Raw genomic sequence first — 27,565 nt, 5'->3', positions numbered from 1 at the left:
GATGAGGAGAAGATTATTAAAATGACCGTTTGAAAGTATGTGAAACATTTCTTAGACCAAGCAAATATATCAAAATAGACAAAAAAAATGCTGGATTCCCTTTTTCTATTTAGGAAAGCTGTCGGCAGCATTCGGTGAAGCAGGAAAAACTAAAAATACCCAGTAGAAAGGAAAGCAAGTTTGGAAACATTAAAAATGCATCCATAGAATCCCTACAGTGCAGAAGGAGGTCATTCGGCCCATCGAGTCTGCACCGACTCTGACGGAGCATCTTGCCCAGGCCCCCCTCCCACACCTGCCTACACCCCCTTGCCGCCTGCCCGCACCCCCGACACAGCATCAAAGCCACATGTGAGATTATAGACGGCATGGTGGCACAATGGTTAGCAGTGCTACCTCACAGCACCAGGGACCTGGGTTTGATTCCCAGCTTGGGTGATTGTCTGTGTGGAGTTTGCACATTCTCTCCATGTTTGCGTGGGTTTCCTCCGGGTGCTCCAGTTTCCTTCCACAGTCCAAAGATGTGTGGCTTAGATTGATTGGCCACACTAAATTGCCCCTTAGTGTCAGGTGGATTAGAGGGGTAAATATGTGGGGTTACAGGGATAGGGCCTGGGTGGGACTGTGGTCAGTGCAGACTTGATGGGCCGAATGGCCTCCTTCTGTGCTGTAGGGATTCTATGATAAGACATCCTATGCAACTGTGATAAAGGTAAGCATTCCTTCTCTTTCTTTCTTAACCTGTTTGCAATGTTTCAGCCACTGGGTGGTACCACTCGCACCCAGTTCCATTCGTATCTATCTAATTGTATCCAGAGAATCACTTGCAATGGCTTTCCTTCCTGCGCTCGCAACATTACTTTCAGTGTCCCCCAAGGATCCATCTTTAGCCCCCTCCTATTTTGGTCCTCACTTCAAACTTCTGTTTCCTAGCTAATGATTCCATCCCCCAGTTTGAGATTAAGCCAGTTTGTTCACAACCTTAGTGTCACATTCAATTCCAAGATGAGCTTCTGACCTCACGTTTGTGCCTCAGATTGTCTATTTTCACCTCTACAACATTCCCCAAACTCATCCCCAACTCAGCTCATCTGCTGCTAAAACCTTCATTATGGCTAACTGGACCCACATTGGTTGGTGAAGTTAAAAGGTAATATTTTTGCTGGAGCGTTTATTGACTTAGTTCACAATCAAGGAAACTCCTAACACAACAGTGTCCCAGCTATCCCCGTTTGTAAGTGTACAAATACTCATCACCTTTTTTTATTAATTTACGGAATGTGGGCATTGCTGGCTAGGCCAGCATTTATTGCCCATCCCTAGTTACCCTTCAGAAGGTGCTGGTGAGCTGCCTTCTTGAATCAAGTAAGAAGTTTAACAACACCAGGTTAAAGTCCAACAGGTTTATTTGGTAGCAAAAGCCACACAAGCTTTCGAGGCTCTGAGCCCCTTCTTCAGGTGAGTGGGAATTCTGTTCACAAACAGAACTTATAAGACACAGACTCAATTTACATGAATAATGGTTGGAATGCGAATACTTACAACTAATCCAGTCTTTAAGAAACAAAACAATGGGAGTGGAGAGAGCATCAAGACAGGCTAAAAAGATGTGTATTGTCTCCAGACAAGACAGCCAGTGAAACTCTGCAGGTCCACGCAACTGTGGGAGTTACAAATAGTGTGACATAAATTCTGATTCTAGGATCGCATGATAAAGACTCAGGAGGAAAAAAGCAGAAATATTTATGTGAAATAGTGTGACATAAACCCAATATCCCGGTTGAGGCCGTCCTTGTGTGTGCGGAACCTGGCTATCAGTTTCTGCTCCGCGACTCTGCGCTGTCGTGTGTCGCGAAGGCCGCCTTGGAGAACGCTTACCCGAATATCAGAGGCCGAATGCCCGTGACCGCTGAAGTGCTCCCCAACAGGAAGAGAACAGTCTTGCCTGGTGATTGTCGAGCGGTGTTCATTCATCCGTTGTCGCAGCGTCTGCATAGTATTCGCATTCCAACCATTATTCATGTAAATTGAGTCTGTGTCTTATAAGTTCTGTTTGTGAACAGAATTCCCACTCACCTGAAGAAGGGGCTCAGAGCCTCGAAAGCTTGTGTGGCTTTTGCTACCAAATAAACCTGTTGGACTTTAACCTGGTGTTGTTAAACTTCTTACTGTGTTTACCCCAGTCCAACGCCGGCATCTCCACTTCTTGAATCAATGCAGTCCTGAGATGTAGGTACACCCACAGTGCTGCTGGGAAGGTACTTCCAGGATTTTGACCCAGGCACAGTGATATATTTCCACGTCAGGATGATGAGTGATTGGAGGGGAACGCCCAGCTGGTGCTGTTCCCAAATAGCTGCAGCTCTTGATGGTAATGGCCATGGGTTTGCAAGGTGCTGCCTAAGGAACCTTGGTGAGTTCCTGCAGTGCATAGTATATATGGTTACCACTGTTGGTGGCAGAGGGAGTGAATGTTTGTGGAAGGGGTAGCAATCAAGCGGGCTGCTTTGTCCTGGATGGTGTTCAGTTTCTTGAGTTGTGGGAGCTGCATTCATCCAGGCAAGTGGAGAGTATTCCGTTACACTCCTGACTTGTGCCTTGCATGTGGTGGACAGACTTTGGGGGAAACCTGTTTAATAATGTAATTGCCATTAAACTGTAACAATGTAATTGCCACTGAACCATAACATTGAGACATTGATAAAAAGAACAGAATCTGTCAATTGAACCATCTTTCAAACTAATCAATTTAAAAATATAAAATTGTATGTATTCTGTTCGTCTTCTATGGCCAGAATTTCCCAGCAGTTCACATCGGTGTGATCTTCTGGTCCTGCCGATGGTGAACCTCTGCTGCATGTTCCCTGGTGGTGGGATTTGCAAACAATGCCAACAATTTCCCATCGGTGGGACCAGGTGATTCTGTCACCGACCAATGGTGGGCCACCTTTGCCACCTTGTGACGCTGTGGGAAGGTGCGGAAAATCCAGCCGGTATATTACACCAGCTGTTTATAGATCCCACATTCCCCATCTTTAAACAATTCTTTTTCTCCTCTTTACCATGTATAAATAATTAGAAAGCAATCAAAGAAAATGTTGGGTTTTCCATATCTTTATTATAACACAGGCACATCTCATAATTTCTTGAAGCACCTCTCCTTGTAAAACACCAATGTGATGTCCTGCCCCCTGTCTAATATTTCAATGTAAACACCAAATTCTTCCTAACATTCTTTTGGCATCCTTTATCAACTTATCTTCTAACCTCTTAGTCACCACTAATAATTCTCAATCATAAGGGCTTCTACTTCTCATAGCGTCCCTAGCCTGTTCTGTGATCCTTGCTCTTGTCAAACCATGACCTCTAGTCATCCTCCTGTCTCTTTCTGGACCTCTACACAATTTCTCCCTCCTACAACTAGAGTCCCTTTTTTTTCCTCTGGCTGTAACCACTTTCCGATCCACTTCCAGAAATCACACTGGGTTTTCTGGTCTTCCATATCTGTACCTCGTTTTGCCAATCCATGGGTTTTGCCTCACCTTGTACACTCAGCCAACCTTTGTATTTGCCAGTGACTTTTCCTTCTCTCCCTATAATGGTGGCATTCCTCCATTCACTGACCCCCTACTGATATATATGTTACTGTAGTGCCATCTTTGGATAGTTGAGCTTTTGGGTAAATAGCCTTATCTATCCTTACCTCGTGCTTCAATCTCACTTTGTTCATATTTAGTCATCCCTTTATCTGCCATAATCTGCTCCTGATAATTGTCCAACATATGTGTATGTGAAGTGCTTGCTTTTCCATGTTCAGATTCTGTAAATGTATAATCAATGCAAATAACCTCTAGGAATATACTTTAACGGTTTAATCCCCATGTTGCCAATTGCTGTGTAATTTATTTTAAAAATCCCATGACTAAAGGGACTTTCCATTGCCGTAATAATCACTCCAATGTTCGTATTTTCTCACGTATTTTTAAATTCATTGTTGGCAATTCCCTCCCTGCCCCCTCACCACACCCACAATGTCAGTGAGGAATTTAGCCAGTGCATCCAGTCCAGTTCCTGTAGATTTTACCATTATCTTGTCCATAATTACCTATTTGGCTCTACCATATGTTACTGTTGACAGACTGAATCTAGTTGCCATGTCTACGAAGTGCAAGAGAAATAATATTTTTGTCCTTATCACACAACTTCAAATTCCATTGCTACAACTTCATTATAGTCGCTTGCTAATGGGAGATTCACTATGGCTATGATGGTGTCATTCTATATTTTCTACATATATCACAATTCTCACTGATCTATATTCATCATCCATTACCCCGACATCCTTTAGTAGAATTTTTAACCTATGACAAATAGATGGACAAACTGCCAATGTAGTTTTAAAACGATTTGCTAATTTTCCTTTAACCTTCTACCCCCAATGTCATCAACTCTTCTTTAACATCGTGTTTCAAAATGTTAGGTCTTGTTAAGGGGATACAATAATGTCCTGATTTCCCCAAATCAATCACCTTAGCTTGTTTCGTATCTAATTTCATTTGAGCCTTTTTCATAGACTGCTTACTCAATGGAAGAGGTATGTCACCGAACACTATATCTGTACTGATAAAATAATTTATTCTGGCTATGGTACACAGAATTACACTCTCTAGTGGTTTTTAAAGTGTTATCGTCCCCAAACCTGAACTAAGTTGCACTTTCATATTCCTTAATTTTAGTTTCAGTCTTTGCTATTCAGTGAATCCAGCTAACACTTTAACCAATCCACTCCACATACTGTGGATATTCCCCCACTGTCTAATACACACAATTGAATGAGTCCACCACCAGAACACCCATCGCTGGACTAAAGCTTCTTGGGAACAGTATTATCATCTTTCACTTCCAGTTCTTTCTTGCCATGTGTCATTTCAAAAACTCTATTCTGTTTCAGACAATTTATCATCATGATATCTCGGGTGACATTTGAATGACCTGTTTACCATTCCTTAGTTACTCCTCGGGTTCATTCTCCTGTTATAGTTACCCAACTCTGTTGTCTGTTGGAGCTATCAAGAGTCTTTATTGTCATTTCTTTAATTTGTGGTTCTTCCTTCGTATTGATGCTTGTTGTCAATGATAAATGATCTTGAAATGCTTCCAGTATCGAATCCTCCAGTTTGTGAGTTACTGCTGAATGATTTATTGGTGCCGAGGAAGTGGCTGAAAATGGATGCTTCCCCGGAATTCTTTTTATAAAACTTCAGACATCTTTTCCGAAAGCAAATCTCTTTGATAATCTAACTCCAGCCAAGGCCAGGAACCTATCCATATTCGATACTTTAGCACAATCCAACAATTTGAAGGCAAGTGCTGAATTAGGGATCTCCAAATAGAATTTCTGCAATCTGGTACATAACCTGTGAAAATCCATGATGTATTATTCTGTGGAATAACAATCCATCCTTCTAAATTCATCAAAATCTGACCATGCCATAGGCATTGAACAGGTTATCTTTCTTATAAATTTGTCCATAAATTTTAAGAGGTTATCCGAACCATCCTTAGTATCCAATGATGAGCCTCTAGTTCTAAAAATAATTTGCATCTGATCTTCTGGCAGGAAGCAGAAGCACCAAAGCCATACCTTTATCTTTGGTAAGGACATAACCTGTGTCCATATAGCCACTTCATTCTTACATTGGTCGTAAGGCCAAAGAACAACAGTGGAAAATCATACCCTGATACTTTACACCTAGTTTCAGCCATCCTTCTCAAAAGCAACTCTGATAACAATCTTCTGTTTGAAAAGGTATCTTAGTTTCCAATCTTCATCTTTATTCTAATTATCTCCTGCTACCAATGCTAACCGGATTCACAGTGGTTGGTAAAGTTAAAGTGAAGACACATCAGCTTTCTTTGTTTGAGAGAGTTTATTGATTTAGTTCACCGTCAACACTACTGCACTCACCTTCCAGTGGCCCAGCTATCCCCATTTATCGGTGTACAAGTACTCATCACCTGTTTAACAATGTAATTGCCATTAAGCCATAACAATGTAATTAATAAAACATTGGCAGTTCTTGCCTTCGCTACTGTGAGACTTGACTGTTCCAATGCATCCCCCTGGATGATTTCTCACATTCTACCCTCTGTAACTTGAGGATGATGTTGAGGGGAGGAGGTGTTGTTGCCTATCCTTACTGATTGTGGTCTGTGGGTTAGGAAATCTAGGATCCATTCGCGGAGGGAGGAGCCGAACCCTAGGCCACAGTTTGGAGATCATTTTTGTCGGAATAATGGTGTTGAAGGCTGAGCTGTAGTCAATAAATAGGAATCTGACATAAGTGTCTTTGATATCTAGGTGTTCCAGGATTGAGTGGCAATGCATGCAAGAGTTAAGTTTCACGTAATCTCTCACTCCACCTACCTCATAAAACTAAGATCATACATCGAACAGTTCTTGTTTAATCTTTCCATTTTGTTTCACTTCCCTTTCAGCAACCCCCCCCCCCCCCCCCACTGTTCCTGTTTTAAACAGGAACAAGACTGCTATGGAAGACGTTAGATGGACAGTTGGTGTAGGAATGTACAGAAGAATGGTTTCATCTTTCAGTATCATTTCTTACTTTTGGTTGAAACTCCTGCAGTTCTATAATTAGAAATCTGATTTAATTTTAAACTCTATAACTGCAAAAATAAAGCAAAGCCACAAAAGTTTGCATTTATTTGGCACATTTAACATAGTAAAACCTCCCAAGTCACTTCACAAGAGAAGTAACAAATAAAATTTGATATTGAGCTACATGAGAGCTTTCTCATATCCCCTCTTTGCATTCCTAATTGCTTTCTTAAGCTCCATCCTACACTTTTCTGTGCTCCACCAATGCCTCCGCTGATTTGCTCCCCTTTGTACCTACCTAAAGCTTCTTTCCTTCTCAGCGTATCCTGAATATCTCTGGTCATCCATGGTTCTCTGAGCTTATTACCCCTTCCTATCACCCTAGAGGGAACATCGTGGGCCTGTACCCTCCCCATTTCCTTTTTGAATGCTCCCCCTCCCCCCCGCCACTGCTCTTCTGGAGATCTCTCCTCAAGTTCCTAGTTTACCAGATCCTGCCTTATTTTACTAAAATACGCTCCCCCCCCCATTCCAAAATTTTGTTCGCAACTTGTCTATTCCTTTGTCCATAATAAGCTTAAATTGTACCATGTTGTGGTCACTATCACTGAAATGCTCCCCCACCAGCACCTCAACCACCCGTCCAGTTTTGTTCCTCAGAATTAGGCCCAGCACTGCACCACCCCTTGTTGAACCGTCTACTTATTGACCTAAAAAGTTCCCCTGTACACATTTCAAGAAATCCACTCCATCCAAGCCCTTAACGCTATGTCTATCCCAATTACTATTGGGACAATTGAAATCACCAAATATGATTACCCTATTGTTATTGTTTTTACACACCTCTGTGAATTGTGCGCATATTTGCTCCTCAATTTCCTTCTGATTATCTGGGGGTCTATAATAAATATCTAACAATGTGACTGCCCCTTTTTTATCCGTAAGCTCTACCCACTGAGCTTCATTCGATGCCTCCTCCAATATATCTCGCCTTACTGCAGAAACTGGTACCTTAACTAATAATGCAATGCCTCCTCCTCTTTTACCCCCTCTCCTGTCTCGGCTGAAGATTCTATTTCTATTATGACCTACCAATTCTGCCATTCACTCAACCATGTCTCTATGATGGCTACTTTATCACAATTCCAATGTCAGTCCTCGCCCTTAATGCAACCATTTTACCTGTAATACTCCTGGCATTAAAGTAGAAGCCAAGCAGCCTTGCCATATTCTCCTGAAACTTAATACAGCTGTACTTCTGGGCGGCACGGTAGCAAAGTGGTTAGCACTGCTGCTTCACAGCTCCAGGGACCTGGGTTCGATTCCCGGCTTGGGTCACTGTCTGTGTGGAGTTTGCACATTCTCCTCGTGTCTGCGTGGGTTTCCTCCGGGTGCTCCGGTTTCCTGCCACAGTCCAAAAATGTGCGGGTTAGGTTGATTGGCCATTCTAAAATTGCCCCTTAGTGTCCTGGGATGCGTAGGTTAGAGGAATTAGTGGGTAAAATATGTAGGGATATGGGGGTAGGGCCTGGGTGGAATTGTGGTCGGTGCAGACTCAATGGGCCGAATGGCCTCTTTCTGCACTGTAGGGCTTCTATGATTACTCCCTCTGACTTGATGTTTTACTGTATAATGCTGTGTCCCTAGTCTGCTAACAGTCTGTATTTCCTCCCCCTGCCAAATTAGTTTTAACTCCTCCCAACAGCACTGGCAAACTCACCTGCGAGGATATTCGTCCTGTTCTGGTTGTACAAGTCCCACCTTCCCCAGAAATGGTCCCAGTGATCCAGGAAATTTCAGCTCTGAAACCTGAGCTTCCAGGAGCTGCAGTTGGACACACTTCCTGCACACATGCTTGGTCCTGGGCACTGGAAATGTGCCTGGCTTCCCAAATAGAGCATGAGGAACAAATCACAGCTTTGAGCTTTCCTGCCATGACTAAGACCTTTAAATTTAAATGACTTTTTTGAAAATAAATCAAATAAGTCCTGACCCTTGCTTAAACAATGACTTCCAGTTCAATATAGTTTGAAAATACCCACCAGAACTTACTCACAAATCAGTTGTTCCCATTAGCCCCACATCACTTTTTAAACTGTGACGTCACCTCTGAATACTGGCATCTGTCCGTGCACTGCCGCTAATTTACCCTGCTGGCGCTGCTGAAGAGGTAAGTGCATTGGGCCTTGCCATACCCCTCTTTTGTACGCCCCTGAGCCTCGGGTTCTCCATCTAGGACCGAGTTTTGTCGTCACCGCTGCCGTCGAAAAGATAAGTAAAGATGGACAATAAATGATGGCCCAGCCAGCGACACCCACATCCCATGGATTACTTTTTAAAAAAATGTGCAGCATTGTTTGTGTCTTTCTACAAGTATACTGAGACGCCAGCAGTGGAAGTTGGCTGTGCCAAGGCGTTCACCTGTCCTGAACCTATTTGGGGAGGAATACCTTGGCCGGGGTGGTCCAAAGCCTTCCGTTCAACATGTGGGCCTTGTCACAAGGAAGTTGTTATCAACTTCCTGTGTTTCCCATTCCTTGATCCAAAGAATGTCTGTTCAGAAAAGGTGAGCAGCCGAGATGGAAAGTGGGTTAAACAGTTCATCACGGAGTGGTAATTGAGGTGTAGCACACATGCACATTAACCAGCTTATGGGTTTTTGTCCGTCAGCGAATGTGTGGCAGAGTGATGTTTGTGAGAACAGGAAGCCACAGGAGGGGTGCTGTGCAGAGAGTTCTAGTTATGGTGCTTATTGTTGCATCAAGAGGAGATATTCCCAGTGCCCTGACCAATTTCTGTCCCTCAATCAGCATCACAAGAACAGATTACCTGGGCATCACCACATTGTTATTTGTGTGAGCTTGTTGTGCATAAATTGGGTGCCTTTCTAACCATATTCATAAATGTTGGTGGAATATGCTTGTTAATAAAAACTTGAGAACAAAAATCAAAGCTGCACTGCTGGAGATGTCATCTGCCCTCTCAAGTGGAGGAAAAGGATTCCATGGAGCAGGGCAGTTGTTCCTGATGTCCTGGCTAATGTTTATCTCTCAAATCAACATCACAAGAACAGATTATCTGGTCATGATCACATTGTTATTTGTAGGAGCTTGCTGTGCACAAATTGGGTGCCACGTTTCTTACTTTCAAAAGTGGCAACAGTTCAAGAGTGTTTAATTGACCGAAATGTGCTTTAGGATGTCTGGTGGTTGTGAAAGATACCACACAAATGTCAGTCTTTCTCGCCATATTATAGCTTTAAAAATTGTCTTTATTCTTATTCATGGAAATTTTGTATCCATCAACCCACTGTAGAGTGGAATAAAGCATGAAGTAATCAAACACCTTGTTCACTCAGTATTCTGGTGTCAGCGTGCTTTGCCCCTTTTGCAGGTTAATTGTAGCTATGTTTGTAGTTTCTTGCCAAGTGCTCAATGTTTTGACCAAATATATGGAAGAGGGTGGAAACATTGTGTTCTTTAGAGAGCAGGAATTTTTGTGTTGGCAGCAGCCAATTCATCTGATCTTTCAGGTGTCTTTAACTCATAGCGCTGAATGCTTCACAAGACATCATGTTATTTTCCTCTGTGATTTACGTCAAATGACTAAATTTTATAAACTTCTATGCACATACATACACATGTATGTTAACTTCCTTTTGATTCCTCCTCATTCTGTCTTCTAGTTGCATCTCTATTTGAACAGAGCTCGGACTGAGAATGCAGTGATACTTCAAAATGCTTTGCTATTTTACTGTTTGAACTGTAACAGTTTGAGTTAAAGATATTGAGATGTTTCCAAATGCAATTAGTCTTCTTCAGTTTGGTTTCCCTTGTGCAGAAGTAGGTATTAAATCGAAGCTATTCTTATGGCATGATGCAGTGACATAGATACTCTCTAGTCTGCTTATTTTATTTACATGAACTGATCCAGAAAGTGGGCGCAGGAAGATGAGACTGACTGGATTGGAGAATGAATTCCCGACTACTTTTATGTAAATAATATTGTGAAAGGAACGAAACAATTTTGTTAGTTAGATTATTTCTGAGACTGACTTTTAAGTGCAGTTCAGATGGACAGGTAAAAGTCTCCTCATTCTGCTAACTTAAGGATTCCAAGTGAAATGAGTTAAGCAGTGGCAGTCTGGTTCTCGATGTGAATGAGTGTATTATCCAAACCTGCCAGTGATTCAGCACTGTAATTGTAATAAATTGCAAAATTGTGAGGAAAAGGGTATGAACGGGGACTGCGGTAAATGAACAGTACAATAGATGACCTGTTCCATTGGGGTAATGTGGAGGTATCTTTAACCTACAACTCACTTATGCTGTTCTAAAATGAAAACACAAGCATCATTTTGATTTGATTTATTATTGTCACGTATTAACATACAGTGAAAAGTATTGTTTTTTGCGTGCTATACAGACAAAACATACCATTCATAGAGAAGGAAACGAGAGAGTGCAGAATGTAATGTCATAGGGTGTAGAGAAAGATCAACTTAATGCAAGGTAAGTCTATTCAAAAGTCTGACAGCAGCAGGGAAGAAGCTGTTCTTCAGTTGGTCAGTACGTGACCTCAGACTTTTGTATCTTTTTCCTGACGGAAGACGGTGGAAGAGAGAATGTCCGGGGTGCGTGGGGTCCTTAATTATACGGGCTGCTATGCCGAGGCAGTGGGACGTGTAGACAGAGTCAATGGATGGGAGGCTGGTTTGCGTGATGGATTGGGCTACATTCTCAACCTTTTGTAATTCCTTGCTGCTGTCAAATGTTGAGCTGAGTTTAAAAAGTTGTTTGAAGGAGACAAACTTTAATGTATCCTGTTCCAAAACAAACATGAATAATTGTTTGATTCAAACATATTTGGCTTTATCTTATTTTAAAAGTTTTGTAAGTCATAATTCCTGCAGGTATTTTGTTAAAAATAGTCTGTTTATGTGCAAGTAAATTTGAGGCAAACTTTAACTAAATCTGCCCTCTGTTGTTTTCAGGTTATATAAGGATACTCCTACTGCTGGTGTGCTGGTGGAATTTCAGTTATCCTCAAGTGTTTTTTCCCTGTTATGTGATTTCCATTATTCTTGATGGTGAGTACGCATCTTCAAATACTGATCCAGAGAAGGAAGAAAAAGTTTTTAAAAAAAACTTGAATGTGGTTGTTTCCCGTCTTGGGGGTTGCAGCCCACAGAGTTTGTTAGTTCTCTTTATTACTGTGCTTTGCTGAGACATCTGTTGGTTTCGTGCCTGTGGTGCGTAAACTTCCCTTTTTGTGTTTGAGAAGAAATAATATTTCCCCTTTATGTACTTGAAAAAAATTATACATTTAATCATGGAAACTTAGTTCCTTTTTTAGTTCAAAAAGTTTCAGTGGAATTACAGTAGCTTTTGAGGTAAAATCCATTACTCAAGAAATCTGAAATAAAAACAGAAAATGTTGGAAATACTCAACAAGTCAGGGAGAAAGAAAGAATACTCAGCAAGTGGAGAAAGAAACAGAGTTACTGTCTTAGATTGATGATTTTTCCAGCATATTTTGTTTTTATTTCAGGTTTCCAGAATCAACAGTGTTTTGCTTTTGTACCCAGTAGACCTGTTTTACTGCCAAAATTATCATCTGTTATTCCTGTGAATTTCAAATATTTTACTTTATGGAACAATATAATACATGTGCATAGAAGTGTCCACACACTACTTCAATTTACATTTTCCCTTTTCAGTTCTATTCTGTCACCTATGCCTTGGAGGATGAGTTGAAGTTAAAGAATATTTCAGCATCCTCCCTCACTTAACCTGATTCACAAGAGATGCACTAGGTATTGGTTAAAGCATACTATTGGCCTTTTCTCTCTGAAGTCCTTGGAGCAGAGCCCTAGGAAATTTAATCACAATTACAGTACCAACTGTAATTCCGTCCAGTCACGTTCTACCAATAACTCGAGCATTGTCCTGAAAAAGCAGGAACAATTGCATTACAGAAAGAATTTGATCATCTGTATGCTCTTATTGTTCAATGGGGTGTGCATAAATATTTACCTCTATTTTCAAACAATTAATATTACTTTTACTTTGAGGCCACTTCAAATATCCTCCATCCTTCCAGTTGAGGGGAACTGTATCTCTTTTATGCCGGAGAAAGTTTGTGAATTATGTACCTGTACTTTAACTCTACCATCACATTTAAGCTGCCTGTATCTTTGATACATGATGAATTAAGTATTTTCTTGATCTTCAAAAAAGTGTGCCAAAGCCTATGCTCGCCCAGTTTGAGTCAACACATTGAATAAAGGAAAGTGAAATTGTATCTTGAAACCCAATAGATTTCTGTTTGTCTCTTCGTCATTGCTCTTGAATTGCTGCAAGTTCGTCGACCTGAAATGTTAACTCTGTTTCCAATTTATTCTGTATTTTAATCAAAAATCTACTGATCTCAGCTTTGAAATTTTCACCTGATGCTGGGAAGAATCTGATGCCTGCTTGCTGACTCAAATAAGAGTATTGGAGTGAATCAACTTGTCACCAATTGTGATGTAGTGCACTGATGGTTTGATGCATTGTGTCCAAATCTCTGGAGACTGGCTAGTGATAAATTTAAAAATATTAAGCACTTAAAATTTGATGTGCAGAACCCTGCCGCTGTACTTTGCTTTTTCAGCAACTTTGAGACACAACTTTCCCAGTGAAGTTGGAGGAGTTCACATTTATGCAACATAGATTCTATTCAGTTGGAACATTGGCCTGTGGTGATTAGATATAAGCGGGAACCTGATAAATGTTTTTTTTTCTTGAGAACAAAATGCAGAACCAAAGAAGCTGGAAGGAAGGCCCCAGCTAACGGGTGTGCAAGAGTTGCTGCAGAAGCAACCAAATTGTGGCACTAACAACTTGGAATTGTCATCAAAGGCAAGAGGATTGATGTAATGTCGATTCATTGGTTTCTGCGAAAGCTTAACCTTTTTCTGTGAAATGTGGTTCTTTCTAAAAATGTGACCTTTCATTCTCTTGGAAATACATTTTGCCCTGTCCTAGAGTGGCATGGCATAAAGGACAGTGAGATTGATCACTTTTAAGGGGAAAGCGATTCAATACAATCTCCTAGGATGACTGACCATGATGAGGGTCACACTATTCTTGTGAGCCTCTGACCGATGGAAATGTTGAGGTTAAGTATTTAAGTATCATGAGAGTTGAAGGCTTTCACTCGGGCTGAAAACCTCGAGGTTTCCTTCAGTGCTCGGACTGTACATTAATTCCACTTTTGATGCCAGACAATTTTCATTTGATCACTAATTAACAAACAAGTCAGTTATTGGCAGAGACTTTGATCTTGTTGTTGAATATATTAACAGATTCCAATGGTAAAAACTGAATGATACACAGCTAAATTTGGAAGAAAACTAAGGAAATGCATATATTAGTAGTATGAAATATAGTTTAGATATTTATAAATCTTTTTTTTTACTGAGTACTATGTAGGACAGTAAGCCTACAAGCATTAAACTTAGTCTATAAACTGAGCATAATCGGACCAGTACTGACATTAGTTTGGACCACCCGGTGCGCACAATGTTGGCCAACTAATGTAACAGTTAATAAACTGCATTTGTAATTTTCTTCCAGTTTGACGTGTAATTGCCTCATAATCATAGTGTATTCAGCTAATAAAACATTTCAACCATTACAGGATTTGATGGGTTTGCAGCTCGGAAGTTAAATCAGGTATCTGAGTTTGGAGCTTGGTTTGATGTTGCAATTGACAACTTTGGGCGTACCATGTTATGGAGCTTACTCTTTCAGGTAAGGGCTGACTTGAGCTATGAAAATGAGATTATTGTGCAAATTGGAGGACTTTTCAATTAACTTCTATGGGCATTTCTTCTAATGTGTATAGGTTTTTTAAAAAAAGGTAGAAAAGTGCAAAGTAAAACCATAAAGAATGTATAGGATTAGATTAATCAGGATCATGTCTGAAATGGAAACTATAATTATAAGGGGGGGCTCGAGATACTAAGACTATTTATTTCCATTGCAGCAGAGAAAACAAAGTGGAGATTTAACATATTGCAAAATTATGAAGGATTTTTCTAGCATGAATTGAGAGAGATTATTTTTCTTCTGGTCTCTAATGAAGCATTATGAATTTAATATCCCCATGAAGAGGGAGGAATTTCTTTGTGCAGGGGATGGTAGATTAATAATTGCCGCAGGGAATAGTTGGGGAAATGGCCTTTGCTTCCTTAAAGAAAACAGTTGCAACAAGTGAAGATAGAGTGCTATGAGAGAGAAGCAAGGCAATGGAATTGATTTACAGCTGATCTAGGAAAGCAATGGGTTAGGTAGAATGGCCCCCTTCTATGATGTGGATCACTGTGGTATGAAGGAAAGGAGTTTGCAAATAAATTTATTAAAAATCTTAAATGTTTTGTTTTCCAGTGGGGACATTTTATAAGCAGCTTAGAGTGGTGTGTTTTAGTCTGTACACACAATTCCATGGGGGCAGACTGGAAGAACAAGTTTGGCAATAGTCCTTGGTGGGTTCGGAAAACCATGGCAAATGGTATGACTATCTTGATTTAATGACATTTTTAAAAAATATAAAATTAGAAATTGTGCTGGTGGAAAATTGCAAGTTCCAATTCTCTTTCAAACAAAATTTGATTCAAGATATTTCAAATCTGAACTTCAAGAGTGATCTCCTATGATCAACGTGAAATACTTGTTTCTTGAAACCTAACGGAAAAGAACTGCAAGTACGTAAACTTTTATTGTAAACAAAGCACTCATATCTTGTAAAACAAAAGCGTTTTCTTTGTTATAAAATTTTTTGACCATGAATGATTTAGTTGAATAGTAAAATGCAGACATACACAATGCATGGCATGAAGTGAAGGACATGGGCAGGCATACAGCATTCGAAGTGTGCAAAATGGAAGTATGGCAGTGGCTATGTTTTTCTCACTTGCTGTACGTACTTGCCTCACACCCTCCTGTTTAAAAGCAGGCAGTTTGGGTATGGCCACTTTAAAAATAGCAGAATACAGATGGGGTTATCTCCAAATTCTTCTACCGTTTCAACTTTTGCATGCTGCGCCAAATGCTCAAAGTTGGTCAGATGGGCAGATCAATGAGAGATGGAATTTAACCCTGAAAAATGTGAGATGATGCACTTTGGAAGGAATAACAATACAAGGGAGTACTTGATGAATGGCAGGACACTAGAAAGCTTGCTAGTCCACAGATCCCTGAAGGCAGCAGGATAGTTAAGAACACATATGAGACAATTCACTTTTTTATCAGTCATGGCACAGATTATAAGGGCAGAAAAGTTTTGTTAGACTCTAATATAACTTTGGTTAGGCCACAGCTGGAGTACTGAGTGCATTTCTGGTCACCTCACTACAGGAAGGGTGTGATTCCACTGGAGATGGTGTAATGGAGATTCACCAGGATGTTGCCTGGGATGGAGCATTTGAGCTACAAAGAGAGAATGGATAGGCTTGGGTTATTTTCTTTAGAGCGGTGAAGGCTCTAACGAGGGGCATAATAATGTTTAGAGCGGATTTGAGGAAATGTTTTCTTCACCCAGAGAGTAGTGGTGGGTGCTAGAAAGTGGGATTAGTGTAGATTTCGTGTAGTTTTGTCAGTGCAGACTCAATAGGGTGAAGGGCCTCTTCTGTACTCTGTCTCTGATTCTGTCAATGAGTCTAAGATTATTCTTCATTGAGTCATTCGCTATCAGCAGCTATGGCCCTCTGAAGCTAAGCCATTTCTGTTTCCCATGAAAACTCAGAAATGCTCAAGAACTGCTTCAGCAAGTCTCTGTCCTGTATTGTCTGTATTGCCTGACTGTCTGGCAGAACCCAAGGAGTCTGCCTTCCCTACTGTATTTAGGTGAAAGATTAAATTGCAATATTTTGGTATTTTGTGTATGTTACCCCACAACAATGTAAACATTAGCATGCAGATATGCAGCATAAGCTTGTTCTAGCCAAAACCATGTTGATATTTCAATAAAATCCCTTTTCAATTGTAACAATATTTGAACGAAACCCTCTAAGTTCATGTAAAATATCAACCAATCCTAAAAGGGGAAATTCTTGTCCTGAAGTCAACCAGCATCAGATTTCTTTGACTGGATCTATTCCTAGCCATCAAGGAACACTGATCTTCAGTTAGTTGGCACTGTGTTTGTGTGGAAATTGCCCAGTGGCTGTTACTCTGATTTACTGTCACTAAAGGAATGTGCCTGGTCTTCATTCAGATTTCCCAACTAAAACAGGGCTGCGAGTGGCACAAAGGTGTGGGACTCTTCCATGCAACAGTGTGCTGGAAGATCGCCATGTGCACAGCAATGTTGTCTTCCAGTCATTATTAACAACAAATGTCAACAGGGAGAAAAGCTGTGTCTCAATATGAAAGTTTAGAATAGATTTAATGCAAAATGAGGAACATAGGGAGACTAATGATAAAAGCTCGTGGGCCTTAAAAAAGGCAAGAGAGAAAGAGACTGAGGGTTTGTGGTTGGCTGAGGGTTCAGAGCCATGTTCAGAATCAAAAGTTGAGATGTGACATCACAGGGAAGCTGTAAGTTGATTGGCTGGTGTGAATCGTTGCATAGGGACTGAGTCTAAACAAGCAAATTAAAAATGTAAGTAATAAGTGAGTAGCTGGTCTTTTATAAGGTTTATTATATATAAGGTGTGTTAAGGGCATCTGGAGAATTAATAATGTAAAGTAGGGAGATAGCAGATGAATTAAACAGGTATATTGCATTGGCCTTTCCTATAGAGGACACATCCCAGAAATAGCTGTAAATTAGGAAATGGAAGGGAGGGAAGTGATATTGAGCAAATTGTTGGGACTGCAGGCAGGAAAATTCCCAGGTCTAGATGGACTACATCTTAGGGTCTTGAAAGAAGTGACTAGTGAGATAAGTTGATGCATTGGTTTTAATTTTCCAAAATGCCCTAGATTTGGGAAAGGTTCCATTAGATTGAATAAAGGAGTTACATTTGCTATTTCAAAAAAAGGATGGAGGCACAAAGCAAGAAATTATAGGCCAAACATTTGTCATAGGGAAAATATTACAAGCCATCATTAAAGAGGCACTTAGATAAATAAAAGACTATCAGGCAGAGTGAATGTGGTTTTGTGAAAGGGAAATAATGTTTCGCCAATTTACTGGAGTTCTTTGAAGGAGTCACGTGCTGTGGATAAAGGGAAACCAGTGGATATTCTGTACTTAGATTTCCAGAAGGCATTTGATAAGGTGCCATATCTAAGGTTATTGCAGAAAATAAAAGTCTATGGCATAGGGGGTAACATATTGGCATGGATAGAAGATTGACTAGTTAACAAGAAACAGTTCGCATAAATGGGTCTTTTTCTGGTTGACAGGATGTGATGAGTGGTGTGCCACAGGGATCGGTGATGGGGCCCCAACTTTTTACAACTTAGATAAATGACTTGGATGAAGAGACTAAAGGTATATTTGCTGATGACACAAAGATGTAGGAAAGTAAATTGTGAAGAGGACGCAAGGAGTCTACAAAAGGACATAGATGTGTTAAATGAGTGGACAAAAATTTGGCAAATGGAGTATAATGTGGGCAAATGTGAAACTGTCCACTTTGGCAGGAAGAATAGAGAAGAGACTTATCTAAACGGTGAGAGATTGCATAGCTCTGAAGTGCAGAGGGATCTGGGTGTCCTAGTGCATGAATCACAAAAAAGGCTAGTATTCAGGTAGAGCAAGTAATTAGGAAAGCTAATAGAATGTTGTTGTTTATTGTGAAGGGAATGGAATACAAAAGTAGTGAGGTTATTCTTCAGTTGTACAGAGCATTAGTGAGACCACATTGGTCTTCTTATTTAAGGAAAGATGAAGATGTGTTAGCAGTTCAGGGAAGATTTACTAGACTAATACCCGGAATGGGTGGGTTGTCTTATGAGGGGAGGTTGGTCAGGTTAGGCTTGTATCCACGAAAACCTAGAAGAGTAAGATGATTTGATCAAAATTTTTAAAGGGGTAGCTCATTTAAAACAAGTGATGAGGAGGAATTATTTCTCCGAGTCATGAGTCCTTGAATATTTTTAAGGCAGAGTTAGATAGATTCTTGATTAAGGGGGTGAAAGGTTATCAGGGGTAGGCAGGAATATGGGATTGAAGTTGATTACCCATGATCCATTTGAATGGTGGAGCGTGCCCAATGGGCTAAGTATTAGTAGGATTTCAGTATTAATAAAATTTGTGAATACTACAAGGTTTATTAATAGCAGTAAAGTTTATTAGTATTGTTTAGGATTATTAACAGTAACAAGGTTAACTAATTAAAAAAAAGGGCAGAGCTGCTTTAATCTCGAGAGTGCACACCCTGTGTTATGTGGGAACTCCAGTATGTCTGTGTGTCCTGGATAGCCATTTGTGCAACAAGAATACGGATGAGATAGATAGTAACTGCAGAGTAAAATCCATGGCACTATGGCGGCTCAGCTGAACAGGGGTTTACAAAGACTGGAAAAGCAATAATGATGAGTGATTTGACAGTTAAGGGAATCGATAGGCAGTGCTGCAGCCCATGGATGTGAATTGTTATGTTGCCTCCCTCGTGCCACTGTCAAGGATGTCATTGACCAGCTACAGAGCAATCTGAGGGGCAAGGGTGAACAGCCAACATTCATGGTTTGTGTTGGTATGAATGCCATAAGCAGAAGGGGGGATATGGTGCTGCTGTCAGAATTTAGGGAGCTAAGTAGAAAATTCTCAAGCAGGACCTCAAAAGTAGTAATCTCTGGATTACTCCAGTACCTCGGGCAAGTGAGTATAGAAATAGGAGGATTAAGCAGATGAACGGGTGGCTGGAAGGAGAGCTTTAGATTCTTGAGACATTGGGACTGGCCCTGGGGAGATGTATTTGGGAAGAGGCTGGATAGGTGAATAGAGCTGGGACAGAATTTCTCATGGAGTGTTTTGCCGGTGGTCTCAGGGAGGGTTTAAACTAGCTTGACAGGGATCTGGGAATCAAGAGATAAGATCAGAGCGGAATACCAAGGTGCACAAAATACTGGGAGATAAAATAGCAGTAGAATAAGGAATAGTAATTTGATAGGTGGGATCAGACTAAGGGAGAAAGTAATATAGTCTAAATCAGGTTCAATGAGCATGTATGTGAATGCAGAGAGTGTGGTGAATAAGATTGGTGAGTTACAGGCTCAGATTGCCATGTGGAAATACGATGTTGTGGTTCTAACAGAGACCTGACTTGGGGTCAGAACTGTGTGTTAAATATTCCAGGATGCAAGATGTTCAGGAAAGATAGGAAGGGAAGAAAATTGGGAGGGATGGTAGCATTGATTAAGGAGTACATTGCAGTACTGGAGAATGAAGGTGTCCCAGAGGGGTTAAGGACAGAATCTATTTCACTAGAGCTAAGGAACAAAAGTATAATACATTGCTTGGCATTGTGTACAGGTCACCAACTTGTAGGGAAGATGTAGAGGTACACATTTGTAAGGAAATTACAGGGATGCAACATTTAAGAATATTTATAACAGAGAACTTCACACTACAACTATTCCATCTATATTTAGATAATTAAAGGGCAGGAAGTGGCAAGAGTTCCTAGAGTGTGTTCAGGAGAATTTTCTATGTTGTGTTTCCAGCTCAAGAAATGAGGCATGCCTAAACCTGGTTCTTTGTAGCTGCCCGCTCGATTGCCATCCCATCACCACCTTCAACATCTATTCCTTCCATCACCGATGCACAATGTAGCAGTGTGTACCATTTACAAGATGCACTCAGCAACTCACCAAGGCTCCTTCCAACAGCACTCTACAACCTCAAAGGATAAGAACAGAACACTACCACCTAGACGTTTCCCTCCAAACTACACACTATCCTGACTTGGAACTATATCATCATTCTTTGTGTTGCTGGGTCAAAATCCCCTCATAGTAATAGCACTTTGGGTGTACCTGCACCGCATGGACTGCAGCGGTTCAAAAAGGATAGTTCACTTCACTATCACCTTCAAGGGCAATTAGGGATGGGCAATAAATGCTGGCATAGCCAGCAATGCCTAAATCCCCTGAAATAATTTGGTAAAAACTTCCTGATAGCCATGGTTGGTGCACCTTTCCTTTTGGATTTTTTTGCTTCAACAAAGTGTTTAACTGCGCACCCTAGTCTCTCTACTGTTATATCTTTTTAATGTAGTTTCCCAATCTACCCCCTTGCTCCTCATACCTTGTTAGTTTCCTTTGTTTAGATTTAAGACCATAATATTGGATAGAATTACGTTACTTCCAAACCGAACGTAATCTGTCATATTATGGTCACTCCTCCTCATAGACTTCTTTAAAGTGAGATTAATTAATGCTTTCTTGTTGCACGATACAAGATATAAAATAGCCCATTCTCAAGTTGGTTCCTCAACGTATTATTCTAGAAAACTATTTTGATATCTTTAATGGAGTAAATGTCTCTTTTCTCAGATTTGCAGGTTCCACCAGGAAGCTCCCTTGTTTACAAAAGTGCTTTTGGTTTCTTTTAATGTGGGAGCCATAATAATCCAAATCCCTTATTTCAATAATTGTAGAATTCCTGTCACTACCAAACGTTCAAAGATGGGTCATCCATTGTTTAAGTTTCCTCACTTCTATCCCGTCCCTGACATTATCAAATAAACACCTGGCTGGCTGTAGGATTCGCATTCTAATCAGTATTCTGCAACTTGATTTTGTGTCTGTTTGCACTGTTTGAGAGCAGATTTCCACTCCATCTGACGAAGGAGCAGTGCTCCGAAAGCTTATGGTATTTGCTACCAAATAAACCTGTTGGACTTTACCTGGTGTTGTGAGACTTCTTACTGTTATCAAATAAACACAGGTTACCGTAATTAGCCCAGGCCTGTTTGAATTGTGCTTTCTTCAGGGTTATCAGTTTCTCATCATTTCTGTTTACCAGCAGAATTATAAAATCAGATCATCTGCAAATCAAAAGGTATTCTACAAAATTAACACTGACATACAAAAAGGAACCATTAGGCTATAGTATGAAATAATTTGCATAATTACTGCATAAGGTCGGTAAATAAAGAGTTTAATCAACTATTACTTTGCACTGTTACACTTTAGTGAAGAATGACCATGAAACCATTGTTGATTGCAAAAGCCCATCTGGTTCACTAATGTCTTATAGGAAAGGAAATTTGCTGTACATACCAATAGATAAAATAGATTGGTCTGGATTGACATTTACAATTTTTCAGGAGATCCACACGATTATTCTAATTATTGGACCAAAAATATTACATATTTTTAATGACGTCTGAATGTAGCTCTGGTAAATATTTGAATACAAGTTTAAAGTTAAGTTACAAAATGTTTGTATTTTTGTGAAATTACATCATAGTTAAATGTGTATTATCCTACCTACAGGCTTTAAGACTCCTGTCGGAGCATTTGCTATCTTCGGATTACATGTACTTCCTATTTGGCTGTATGGTTACCACAATCAAGTTCTATCAGCAGCATTTCTGATGCCTTATACAATGCAGTGGATTGTAACCACATTTCTTGTTGCTGGAAGACTTTTATGTATGGCAGTAGAGGTAAGAGGAAGAATGTGACTTTTTTTTAATTTAAAAAATGACGTTTCAAGAGCAATTATTTTAAAAACTTTTGTTTTTATTCTAGTTCTGGTGTATATGGATTCATGTTATGTACCTCGTACGAAATGAGAAGGAAACCCAAGGAAAATAACGGACTGACTGTAGCACTGAAGGCAATTTGAGTTGTTCAGAAACATGATTTTTTTTTATTCAGCATTTACAGAAGGAAGGCAATATTTCAAGGTAACTGGATCCTGTAACATAAATAAGATCTAAGTTCTCACTGGAAATGGGTTGTGTACCATTTGTAAATTGGGAGAATTCCCCCACCCCCCTTTTTTGCAGGGGTTTGTAGGAAGGGGGAAGAAAAGATATGATTAAATTTTTTTTCCCCCTCTGTCTTGAACCATTTTCTTGCGCCAATCAACAAATCACATTTGTGGATGTTCTCTTTTTTAAATAAATTAGTTTCCTGTGTTTCAACTGAAACATTCATGAGGTATTTGCTTTCTTTTGTTACGGGTGAGTTGATGCATAAGGATCATACTGCTTACTGAAATCGAAACAGCAAATTGAGTTGGGGAGAAGAGGAAGTTCTTTTAATGCAAACATCCTAGCTTCCATTTCAATAATCCATTAATTAAAATCATACTGGAAGATAATTTGGGGTGAAGATACGCTCTTCCATTTTGCACCAAAGTAGCAACTCCTGAGCCCTCTGGACCAAACTGCGATCACCTCAGATACCTACTTATACACAGCTACTTCACATTATGCAACCCTAAATTAGTGCAAAAGAATATTTTAAAACTAGATTTACACTAGAACTTCAATCTGTGTCAGTTTTGCTTTGAACGGACACTGAAGTTGTTAAATTCAGAGGTTGGGTCCAATTTGCCTGTAACAAAGTGGTGCAAGACAGCTTCATAACGACAGTTACCAGCTGTTGTGATGATATGGTGCCTTTAAGAAATATATTCATTTTCTGTTTCTTGTGAGGGGTACATTTAAAATTCAGCTGTTTTGCACAGTGCCGAATTGTCTGCACCAGGCCACTCTCATGCTGAGAATGCAGGCGAATGATTGATTTTAGCTCGGGATGTGTTTGTTTTAAACTGAGTTGATGCATTTTTGTTTTTTTCACCTGGGGTTTCAGAGTAGGGTTTTGATTAGCTTGATTGATGAGGTAAAGTCATGTGAATGGGCAGAGCTGAGCTTGCAGAGAAAACACACCATTTTAAAACAGTCAGTTTCTGCCTGGTCCTGAAAGAAGCAAAAGATGTTTTTCTGGAGGTTGCTGTTTGGCACAGTCAGAAGACAGGTGGCCCTCTCTCTCTCTCCAGAGCTGTTCAAAGGCTCTAGGACTGTTAACAAGCACAAAGCATGTAAGCCTGGGGGTTAGCTATCTAATTTGGAAGAGATTAAATTTATGAGAGGAATATTGCTCGAATTGGAACTAATAGAGATAGGTTAACAGTTAAGAATTGCGTTTTGTCATGTTTAAGTATTTCAGTTGGTAAAAGTTAAGCTAATTAATTTGTTACAATAAACTGTGTTGTTAAATAAAGTTTTTTTTGCTAAAAAGTGTGTCAATAGAATTACACCTGGAATGAAACACGAGCTAATGCCAAAATAGAAAAACTACAGGGGTCGAGTCAGTCTTCATAACATACTTTGTGGTTTCTGTTCTTGTACCCAAACACTGTTACTGGAACCACCAGGGTCTTATTTAAAAATACATTTCATTTTTTGATAAACTACATCAACTGTTTTCTAGTTAAACGTCTCCCAAAAATAAAACAAATCGGGGAACAGTGCTCTGCTCTTGTGCCGAAGCATAGATGAAGCGCACTCCGCTGAGCATTGTACAAGTAGCAATTTCCAACTAATAGCTGCATTCTTAGTAAAATTCATTCTTGCTTCCGTCTTTCCATGGTAAACAGAAATGGCTTTGCTTCTGAGGGCCACAGCTGCTGCTAAAAAATGGCTCAATGAAGAATATTCTTAAGATTCAAAGATGCTCGTCAGTCCATCGAGTCTGCACCAAAAAACAATAAGTCCATACTAATCCTAGCGTGGCACTTAAATAAACTGAGAATGCTACCAACTATGCCATAGTTGACAGTGTTGTATATCCTATTTTTATAAACCAGAGCTAAGAAAGCGGACTTCCCTCTCCCAGATGATAGGCTTTAAGTACAAAATCACTGCCAAGAATCTGTTTTTGTGCACTTGCAGGAGGTGGTCTAATATCAATGCAAAGCTAACTTCTTAAATCAACTCTGGCAGTTCATAGAAATCATAGAAACCCTACAGTGCAGAAACAGGCCATTCGGCCCATCGAGTCTGCACCGACCACAATCCCACCCAGCCCCTACTCCCATATCCCTACACATTTACCCGCTAATCCCTCTAACCTACGCATCTCAGGACACTAAGGGGCAATTTTAGAATGGCCAATCAACCTAACCCGCACATCTTTGGACTGTGGGAGGAAACCGGAGCACCCGGAGGAAACCCACGCAGACACGAGGAGAATGTGCAAACTCCGCACAGTGACCCAAGCCGGGAATCGAACCCAGGTCCCTGGAGCTGTGAAGCAACAGTGCTAACCACTGTCACAAGGTGTATTCCCTGCAATCATGGAATTCACAACTGCTAACTTTGAAATGCAAAAACACTTAAAATGGTTGTCTGCTGCCATAATTGCTACTAAATCCTGAAGGTTAAGAAATACATGTGCCTGAATTGTACTGCCCCACCCGCCTCCAGAATCAGAGCAGAAGAGGGGCAGACAGTGGGAAGGTCTGCTGACCTCTAGCGGGATTTTCCGGTCTCATGTCGAGCAAGGCCGTAAAATCCTGCTCGTAATATCAGACCCTTTGATTGATCTGGAGTTCTACTAAATGCTAATTAAACCTGTTTGCACAATGATTCTGCAAAACTACATTTCCTTGTCACAATTTTGACAAAAAGACATGAGGAAACATGCAAAAGCTACAGGGTGATGTACCTTATTACAATGGTGTAGTGATATACAACTAGATTAGTAAGAGACCCAGGCAATGCTCTAGGAACCTAGGTTCGAATCCCACAGCAAGGCAGCTAGTGAAATTTGAATTCAATAAAAAATAGGAACCAAAGGTCTCATGATGACCATGAAGGCATTGTTGATTTTGTTTACTAATGTTTAGGAAAGGAAATCTGCCATCTTCACCTGGTCTAGCTTACATGTGACTCCAGATGCACTGCAACATGGTTGACTCCTAAATTTCATTCAGTTGAAGGACAGTTAGGGATGGGCAATAAATGCTGGCCCAGCCAGCAATGCTCCCAACACATGAATGAATAAAAAAATTGGAAGTAGTCCTGCTTGTGGGACTCCTTTAGTATCAAAATAGTGTATTAGCCCAAATTCCTAAATGTACAATAGGTAGGCTTATCACAGAAGATATGATTGAACAGAACAAGATTTAATCATTCTGCTTCATTGGCTTGCAATAAATTGTTTATATAAATTCTTAACTGCAAAATACAAAATAATTGTTGGATCACAAACAAAAAAAAAATCAGTGCTTAGAAGTATGATTGAGGCTTGGACCAAAATTAATAAGGGCAACAGCAGGAAGTGAGCATGAGAGGGTACTGCCATAAAACTAACTCCAGTTTACATGATCAAAAATAAATACCCAGAAATATTTAGGTAAAGCAAGCAATTACCACTACATAGCGTAAGCCTTTGCCTTGTGGTGTAATAAGACCATTTCAGGACTTGGGAGAGGAACATGGCAAAAGGAACAGGAGTAGCCTACTCCACACTTCAACTAGATGATGGCTGATCTTCTATCCCTTGATATATTTAATATCTAGAAATCTATCAATCTTTGTTAAATATACTCAACCAGTGAGCTTCTAAAGCCCTCTGGGTAGAGAATTTTAAAGATTCACCACCCCAAGTGATGAAATTCATCTTCATCTCAGTTTTAAATGGCTTATTCTGAGAGTGTGTCCCCTGATTCTAGGTAGCCTTCCAAGCCAAGGGAAACATCCTTTCTGCATTAGGGCTCAATGAGGTCATTTTTCATTCTTCTAAACTCAGAGAATAGTCTCCTCACTCTCTCCTCATGAGACAATCCCACCATCCTGGAGATCAGTCTGGTGAACAGACATTACAATCCCTCTACGGCAAGTATATCCTTCCTTAGTTAAGGAAACCAAAACTGTACACAACACTTCCAGTATGGTCTCATCAAGACCGTACAATTGCAGTAAGACATCTTTGCTCCTGTACTCAAATCCTCTTGCAATAAATGCCAACATACCACTTGCCTTCCTAACTCCTTGCTGCACCTGCATGTTAGCTTTCAGTGACTGATGAACAAGGACACCCAGATCCATTGGATATCAACATTTTCCAATCTTTCTCCATTTAAGAAATACTATGCATTTTTGTTTGACCTACCAAAGTAGATAACTTGGCATTTTTCCATATTATGTTCCACATGCCATATTTTGCCCGCTCACTTAGCTGGTCTAAATTTCCTTGCATCCTCCTCACAACTTGCTTTGCTACCTAGTTTTGAGTCATCAACAGACTTGGAAATATTATATTTGGTCCCCACATCCAAATCATTGATCCTTGTACCCCACTAGTCACAGCCTGCCAACCTGAAAATCACCTGTTTGTTTATTTCTACTCTTTTTTTCTGTTCATTAACAAATTCTCAGTGTATAACCATAATCCCATGTGCTTACGTTTTGTTTCCCTGTGTGGAACCATGTTGAATGCCTTCCAAAAATACAAATGCACCACATCCACTGCTATTACATCTTTACCTAATCTAAGCTACCTTCTCAGTTTTATTTATTTAACTCTTAAGACTGTAGTTTCAGATATCACTTCCAAAGTTAATGAAAATGCTATAATTCTATCATACTCTGGTCATTCTTCCATTGATGCTTCTTTACAACGAGATTATTAATTAAGCCATTCTCATTGCACAATACTGGATCTAAAACAGCTTGTTCTCTAGCTTGCTCTTCAACATATTATTCTAGAAAACCATCTTGCACACATTTCAGGACTCTTCTCCACAGCATTAGTGCTAATTAGATTAACCCAGTCTATATTGCTATCGCATCCTCATGATTACTATGTCTCTAATTTCCTGATTTATACCATGCCCTACATTGGTGGCCTATAAACTACCAATTTTCCCCTTCCTGTTTTTTAGTTTCACTCAAACTTTTATCTGTTCTTGATCTTCCAATCTAATATTTTGCCACACTGATGTACTGATCTTAATTCTTTATGAACATTGCTAACCTACCTCCTT

The 27,565-nt window shown here is 40.0% G+C and overlaps 1 protein-coding gene across 2 annotated transcripts in view; it reads left to right on the top strand.

Annotated features, from left to right (window-relative positions):
* The window catches only part of LOC144501325 (uncharacterized), a 96,854-nt gene that overhangs the window by 49,289 nt on the left and 20,000 nt on the right, over positions 1–27,565 (top strand). Inside the window, exons 1-6 of one of the 2 annotated variants that reach the window (XR_013499096.1) lie at positions 12,264–13,521; positions 14,303–14,415; positions 15,052–15,175; positions 15,283–15,368; positions 22,057–22,229; positions 22,315–22,472. Coding sequence is in view for 1 of the 2 variants with exons in the window: in XM_078224936.1 (XP_078081062.1) it covers positions 11,613–11,708; positions 14,303–14,415; positions 15,052–15,175; positions 22,057–22,229; positions 22,315–22,380 (572 nt within the window). In the remaining variant the exon portion in view is untranslated. Of the gene's footprint in view, positions 1–11,612; positions 11,709–12,263; positions 13,522–14,302; positions 14,416–15,051; positions 15,176–15,282; positions 15,369–22,056; positions 22,230–22,314; positions 22,529–27,565 lie in introns of those variants that run through there. The other variant, XM_078224936.1, reaches the window with a different exon arrangement.

This window comes from Mustelus asterias, chromosome 12 (genome assembly GCF_964213995.1).
Source record: "Mustelus asterias chromosome 12, sMusAst1.hap1.1, whole genome shotgun sequence".
Classification (NCBI taxonomy): Eukaryota; Metazoa; Chordata; class Chondrichthyes; order Carcharhiniformes; family Triakidae; genus Mustelus; species Mustelus asterias.
Note: the sequence above shows the minus strand (reverse complement) of the source record. Positions and strands in the feature narration are given on the sequence as shown.